The 7,944-nt window shown below is 33.5% G+C and overlaps 1 protein-coding gene across 1 annotated transcript; it reads right to left on the bottom strand.

The window, feature by feature from the left end:
- Positions 1-221: 221 nt before the first annotated feature.
- Positions 222-1,285, bottom strand: LOC145122658 (uncharacterized). The gene has a single exon (XM_079058221.1). The coding sequence runs from the start codon at positions 1,256-1,258 to the stop codon at positions 278-280; it is 981 nt and encodes a 326-aa protein (XP_078914347.1). The 5' UTR covers positions 1,259-1,285; the 3' UTR covers positions 222-277.
- Between the last annotated feature and the right edge of the window lie 6,659 nt (positions 1,286-7,944).

A 7,944-nucleotide genomic window follows, 5' to 3' on the forward strand; every position in this document is an offset into this window, starting at 1 on the left:
TTCTTAATAAGAAAATCTGCCTATAGTCCTTCAAAGACAACGGGTCTTTAATTTTCAGGATTAGAGAAATGAAAGAGGAGTTATATATGCCGTATATTCATATATAATTTGTACATACATATACCACATAATACAATCTTTTAGAAATTAAAATTCATTATATATAATTTATATAAGATGATAATTCAACGCCGACAAATACTTTTTTCATTACTGTTCATAACAGAAAAAGAAAAGTGAGACCAACATATGGAAACCATGAGACCAAAGAAAGCAATCAAACTTGAGGTTGACGAGGAGGCTGCCCTAGCTCAACATCCTTGTTGGCCTTGAACACAGGCTCGACCTGGCTTAGATAACCTCCAAGTTGAGTCGACAATCCTACCTTATCGATGGGTTCACGATGATACGACTTGCAAATAAGATAAAGCAGCGTTTGGGCGACATAGCCAAGCAGAAACATGTTCATAAGTAAAAAGAGGCACACTAGACCCACGATTAGCGTTAAAAATGTGAAGTTCCATACAAACACGTAGAACAAGATCAAGATCCCTGCAAAGATGCAATATAACACGAAGAACACAAACCATGATAACCACCTCTTCCCTTTAATAAGACTATTGCCTTTCATCATTGCTTTCAGTCCATACGAGCTTTCTAAAACAGTAACCACACTAGCAAGCTGCCATATCGCTGTAATATAAATAAACCCGATGGCGTATACAGAAAACAACACCCAAAACAGGATCGAACCAAACGTGGTTTCCGAAATGGTGGTTGCCCAGATGAGAAGTACTACTCCCGACACAACGTTGTAGATAAAAAAACCAAAATAAGTCCATAAGAAAGTTAAAGCAAGTCTCTTCCAAACCCTAGGGACAATTTTCATGACTTTGTTGAATGTCACATCACCTCCGGTATACACGGTGGCTATGGTGTAAACGATTGCAGCAGTTGAGAGGAGAGAAAAGAGGAAGAGGAAGGTCAAATAGACAAACTTGAAAACCCAATAGCCGATCCATTCAGATGATACCCTACGATGATAGTAGTACTGATTGTCCCTATTTTCATAGCGCTCGATACGCAGATTAAGTACGTCAGCAATGATGATATGAGCCAGGAAAATGAAAGAGAGTGGTAGGATGAAAGTTACGGTGATCTGAGCGAAGATTTTCTTCCATGAGAAGATGGTTTTTACAGATTCTTTGAAGAGGCCAAAGAAACCTACACTTTGCATCTCTGCTTGATCTCTATCCATGGATTATGTTTATGTTTGCAAAGGGTGGGAAGGGGTATAGGGAGAAGTGGAAATGAATAGAAAATTTCGGCTTAAATTTATAGAACAGTTATTCTTCAAAACGATCGACTCTTACTTTGTAAAGAACTATACAATGGTCACCATGTGTGTAAAGGTTAAATGGCCTTAGTTTTTCACGCGAAAGGTACATGCCAGTTGGGTTAATGGAATCCTTCATATGTGCTATGTTCCATTCATATAGGTTTAAAAGGAGGACTATAATAAAGAAAGGAAATTAATGAGATTTTGGTAGTATTACTAAATATATGACGATATTGTTAAGGACTTAAGGTTCTTTATTTCATATTTTTGTTATCATATATATATTTATAGAAATTAAGTAATCATGCTAATGTGGAATATTTTCCATATATCTCATTCATCCAAATCCAAAACAGAGCCTAAGCGTACATAAATATGAATATCGGGCCTATCCACGATTGTAGAACTCGTTACTCGGTACCTGCTCGGCCGACTACCGAGCAGCTAGTACTCGGGGAGTACTCGATTTCAATAATTCAAGTAGAAATATTTTTAGGGACATCATATATGTCAAAATCATAAGTTAAAATCATAAGTCGATTGAAATATATAAGAAAATTAGATACATGTGAATACACAAAAACTGGAAAACACATAATGGTCTCACTTCGTGAATAATTACTGAAAATTTAAGATATATATATGTAGTAATAATCACATGTGTGTGTTAAATAATAAATCATTAATTCTATTATACATATTAATCACCGAGTTGACCGAGTTTTACAACATTGCTTAGTTCAGTAAGGGGCCGGTTGGGGAGTACTCGGGATTTTGCAACTCGCTTCGGTAAGGGGCCGAGTAGCGAGTACTCGGAGGAGTAATCTGCCAACTCGGCGAGTTTTACAACACTAGGCCTATCTATGCATAATACCTACATTGTCTAATTCGCCCCCGCAGTGGGAGCGGTAGATAGCAAGCGGACAATTATTCTATCTACCCTAACAAATAAAGATTTTTTTGACACATGTCATACTCTCATTCATTTTGTCACATGTCATTTTATGGTTATTTTAATTTAGTTTTTATTCCATATGTCATTTTATGATTTTTTTTTTCATTTTATTAAATTCCACATAATATTAAAATGTAATAATAATCCAATACATATAATAATAAATTCATATCAATTTTATTAATGAACTTTCCTTCTAATTTCAAAATTCATAAATCAAAGCTTCATTAATTTCATTTGTTTATTTGTCTAAATTATTTATTTAAATTTATAAGAGAAAAAACATTTTAATTTTAATAATTCAATATTTTTATTACTTTTCTTATAAATTAAAACTTCTCAAATATTTAAATTTTCATATTTAATTTTTCTTTAAAATAAACTAATGTAATGCATGGGTCCCACACCTAGTCATAATATATATGTGCGATTGTGTAATTAATATTCTGCAATTATTAGTTTTGTTGCTTGAGATACACATGTTTTCGGTTATTCCATAAATTATATATTAAAATATAGAAACAAATTCACTGCACAGTTCAAAGTTCAAACAAATGTCTTAGGGATAATGACTTGAAAGAGTAATGGACTTTTGACTTTGTTCACATTTAGTCACTAAACATTTTCTCATTATCTATTTGTCACTGAACTATTGAAACTGTTCACATTTTACTCTTATAACCGGTAACAACTGGTCATAAGGGTAAAATGTGAACAATTTCAATAGTTCAGTGACAAATAGATAATGAAAAAAAATTTGGTGACTAAATGTAAACAAAGTTGAAAGTTCTTTTTCCTCTCAAATTATCCTAATAATATACCCTAAAAAAGGTATAAAAAAAGAATTATTTCATCACGGTCCTTAAGTTGTTCCTAACTATTTCAAGTTATTAAGGACTACCCAAAAAGTAATTTGTGTTTAGTTCATAAAGTTATATCAATTTAGTTTTGACCTTAGACACCTAATCTGACATTATTGGCTATCAATAGGGTGTTTTGATTCTATCTTAATATCGATGCTCAACTTCATGTTTGAGCTTATGTAAGTTAGCTTGAAATCTTTATGAAGACGACATCCTTAATGTAAATCCAATAGTTATTGATAATAGATTTAAAATTGATGTTGATGCTTAGTTTCATTAAAGAATCAACTTCTTTTCCTCTCTCAGATGTTTTTGGTTAGTTCGTTGGGAAGTTTCAGTTTATATTTGACTATGTGTGTTTCCTGTACAAAACTGATCAAGAAAAGTTATTTTGTGTATGTTTAGAGTAAAAATACTATATTGTTCTTTATCGTTTTTTCTTCTTTAATGAAAATAAGATGCTTTAAACTCACAGACAAATTAATACTATATAATTTTATTTTTAAAATACAATCGTTAAAAATGAAAAAAAAAAATTCTAATTAACGATGGAGAATTCCTATAATGAATTTTTCATACGGGGCTAATTTTGGAACTGTAATATAATATGGACCATTTATGTATGTATGTGTTTGACCGTATGTATGTTTTCAACTATATGTATGTATATGTTAACACAAGTTACATAAGAAAAATTAAAAAGAATAATAATATTAAAAATACTTCTAAATGTATGTTGTGTGTAATATGAAAATTTCGATATCATTTTTGTAACATCCCGAAATTCAGGTACAGCTATTTAACCCTTCTCTTTTGTCAAATTGTCAAAGTTAGCCCTTGAGTGAAAAGTTGTAGCAAATGAGTACGTTGGGCGTACTCAAGAGTACGCTGCGCGTACTCATGCGCTTGAAATGGACGCGGACCCTTAGAGGTACGCTGGGCGTACCAAGGTTACGCTGGGCGTAACCTGCCCAGATGCAAAACCCTAATTTAGACTTGAGCCCTATATAAAGAAGGTTATGGCCTTATCCTCAGCCACCATTTGAGTGAGTGAAACCCTAAAAGAGAGCTAACCTTCGTTCTAAGCTTGTGTGAGTGTTTTTGGAGCTAAAGTGCCTTTGTGTGTTAGTAAGGAAGAAGAGGAGATTCTTGTGAAGGCTAGAAGTTGGAGTGCAAGCCTTGGATCTGAGTTCTATAGAGGGAAGAGCTTCACTTGGAGGTATAAAGCTCAAAGCTTTCCTTGTTATTTTGATTTGTGCTTCATGGACCATTTCTAGGGTTAAAGTCCCAAAGGTGGAGACTTTATGAGCATAAAGGACTCCATAGACCTAGATCTGTCCCTTTTCAATGATATATGAGTTATAGATCCATAAAGTTCCCATCTTGGTCGTTGTTATGAAGTCATGCTTGAGTTATGAGCTTTCTAGAGTTGGGAAATGGAATGTTATGGGTGTTAGTGACTTGTCCAGCCATGCAAAGGCTTAAAGTCACCAACTTTATGGATTAAGAGGTTTAGAAAAGGCCAGATCTAGAAGTTGGACGTGAGTTTTAACTGATTAAGACCCTAAAAGCTAAGAAGTCTGAAACTGGGAATTACGCTGGGCGTAATCCCAGTACGCGCGGCGTAGGGGGTTGCATTCCCCGATTCTGTGAGGTTGCCGGGTACGCCCAACGTACAGGGTTGGTACGCGCAGCGTAACCCGGAGAGTTGACTTTTGTTGACTTTTAGGGTTTTGGTCAACATTTGGACTTTGCGTCAGGGAGGGGTAAAATGGTCTTTTACCCTTCTGTGGGATTGTAGAAAAGGGATGTAGTCTAGCCTTGAGAGCCGTTAATGATTTGAAATAATTACTTTATGTGATTAGGCGGGGCTAGGTCGTTGTTTCGAGATTCAGGGATATCGAGCACGTGAGTTACTAGACATCATACGAGGTGAGTCTTCTCACTATACATTACCTATAGTGGTATTTATGTGTAGACCAGAGGGTCTTGTATGCTATGTGTATATATATGAGTTATGTGCATTGTGTTGTATGTATGCTATGTGTTGAACAGACCGGGCCGGAGGGCCCAACGATATAGACCGGACCGAAGGGTCCAACGACACAGACTGGACCGAAGGGTCCGACGAGCTATGACCGGACCAGAGGGTCCAACGAGCTATGGGACTGGAGGGTCCCGCTGAGACACATCGACCGGAGGGTCGTATTGTAGCCTCGAGTGGTGTATGTGTTGCATGTGGTATTTTGGGGAACTCACTAAGCATTTATGCTTACAGTTGTTGTGTTATGTGTTTCAGGTACTAGCGAGGATCGCGGGAAGGCGCCGGCATGATTCGTACACACTGAGAGGATTTATGTATATGAGATCTTGGGACATGTTTTGTTATGTTACAGTGGACACATTATGTTTTGATGATTATCGTACGAATGAAAGTATGTTTTAAAATGAAAAATTGTTTTGAAAATTCACGTTGTTACAATTTTTAATGGTAAATATATTATTATGATGTAAGTCAATACATGGAGTATAACAACATATATAATGTATCAATGTATGTATGTATTCTTTTATAAACAACGTATATGGTTTAATGTATGTCAATTTATATGTTGCATAATTTTATAACACAAAATTCATACATATAATATTAGGATAATTTTTATACATACAATATTGCATAGTTTTATAACATAAAACTTATACATATAATATTGGTTTCGTTTTTCGTTTTTTATATATTTTTCGGGGTATAATATTAGGATAATTTGAGAGGGAAACAAACTTTCAACTTTGTTCACATTTAGTCACTAAACTTTTTTTCATTATTTATTTGTCACTGAACTATTGAAACTGTTCACATTTTACCCTTATGACCGACTGTTATCGGTCATAAGGTAAAATGTGAACAGTTTCAATAGTTCAGTGGCAAATAAATAATAAAAAAAGTTTAGTGATTAAATGTAAACAAAATCGAAAGTCCATTACCTTTTCAAGTCATTATCAAATGTTTTAAGAATCTTTACACATTGACGTACGTTAAGTACTTTGTAATGTTTAATTCTTAATTATATATTATAAATCATCGTAAATAACGTGGAGGACATGGCATAATGCTCGTATCCGGAATTTTTATTGGTATATATATGTGGTGTTTATTTTAATTGTTTCTTTATTTGTTATGTGTTTTAAAATTATTGTCAATATCAATTTTCTATGATTTAGAAATTCATAGCAAAAATCTCACCATCATTTATTTATTTATTTATTTATTATTATTATTATTATTATTATTATTATTATTATTATTATTATTATTATTATTTATTTCAGTTATAATACGTATCTATAATTTGGAACAGTGCCAATAAAACAATTCATTAGAATACATTCTAGTTTATACAAATTGAACATTTCATTAATAGGACGTTAACCTTTATTAATACTTATGAATTAACGAAATGACATGTCGACCAAAGGCAACGTGAGACATTTTTGTATTTGATTTTCATTAGTCCTAATATTTTAGAGAAATTTACAATTACGTCTTACATTTTTTTAAATAGAAATTTAAAATTACGTCTTACATATTTTTAAATAGAAAAATCGAGGAAATTTAATTATAATTTTATTAAAATTAGATCTTTTATCTTAGTAAACCCTTTCTAGCCGGTTTCATACTGTGATGTGGCCATACGTTGCTTAGGTGGATGTTGAGTCTTTAAATGAGAGCTTAATGGAGTTCTAAAGAAAATCTTGGCTCATTCAACCCCTAAAATCGCATAGGCCCTCATCCAAGAGAAAGAGAAAGAGATGTCTTCTTTGTTTGTCAGAAGAAGAGACCCTCGTCAAACACATAGACAAGGTTTAAAAAGTACGTGATATTACGGTGATCCAATTGGAAAATGGAGTTTATGGACTCCCTTAAATCCAGAAAGAAGTTTCGTCGGATGCCCTAATTTCCAGGATGAAGAGAAGGATTGTAAGTATTTTGGTTGGGTAGACCCCCTCCCCCCTACCAACCAAGTAGTATAAAGACCTCATGTTAGAATTTTACAACAATAGCAATACTAATAACCTTAGATTTTTTGGAGATTTTGTAGAACAAAAATCCCTAGAAGAAGTTGTGGAACCAGTACGCAGGCATTCAATAAGAAGTTGGAATTGTAGGTGGAAGTTGGAAAGTAGTGTTTTATGTGTGTTTGGTTGTGTTTGTGTCTGTTCTGTTTAAGGAATGGTAGGCTAGAACTAAGTGTTTATTTCATTAAGGCTGTAGTGTTTTGTTTGCAATGCATATGACTTGTATTTGGTTTTTACAATCAGTTTTTGTAATAAATTAACAAGTTCATGTATTAAGTTTGTCAATTAACATGATCAAGATTTGTATGAGACATGGAATCACCCAAAACCAATGTAATAGAATCATGAAAGTGTTACGATCAAATATGTACTAATATTAACCAAAACATGAGTCTAAATATGAGCCAGAACATGACCAATCCATTTGTAAACCAAAACATGAGCAAAATATGATCAAACATGTACTAATATTACCCAAAATATGCATTAAGCCAAGGTTTGTACAAAATTGACTATCAACGTTTGTTCGTGGTTAAAGTTTGTACATGTTCTTAACAAAAGAAGGGTTTAAAAACACCATATTTTAGACCAATTGCCTTGTTTGCACTAATCTCCTCCCATCCTTATCTACCACTTGCTTTTTCAATTTTAAAATACTATCCTCTCTAAAGGCCTCCTCTTTTTCACTAAATAGGTTTCATCCATGC

The sequence above is a fragment of the Lactuca virosa genome, chromosome 6 (assembly GCF_052849685.1).
Source record: "Lactuca virosa cultivar CGN04683 chromosome 6, Lactuca_virosa_CGN04683_v6, whole genome shotgun sequence".
Classification (NCBI taxonomy): Eukaryota; Viridiplantae; Streptophyta; class Magnoliopsida; order Asterales; family Asteraceae; genus Lactuca; species Lactuca virosa.

Bases quoted from the DNA above. Each gene is read 5' to 3' on its own strand.
- LOC145122658 (XM_079058221.1), bottom strand. From the start codon at position 1,258: ATGGATAGAGATCAAGCAGAGATGCAAAGTGTAGGTTTCTTTGGCCTC.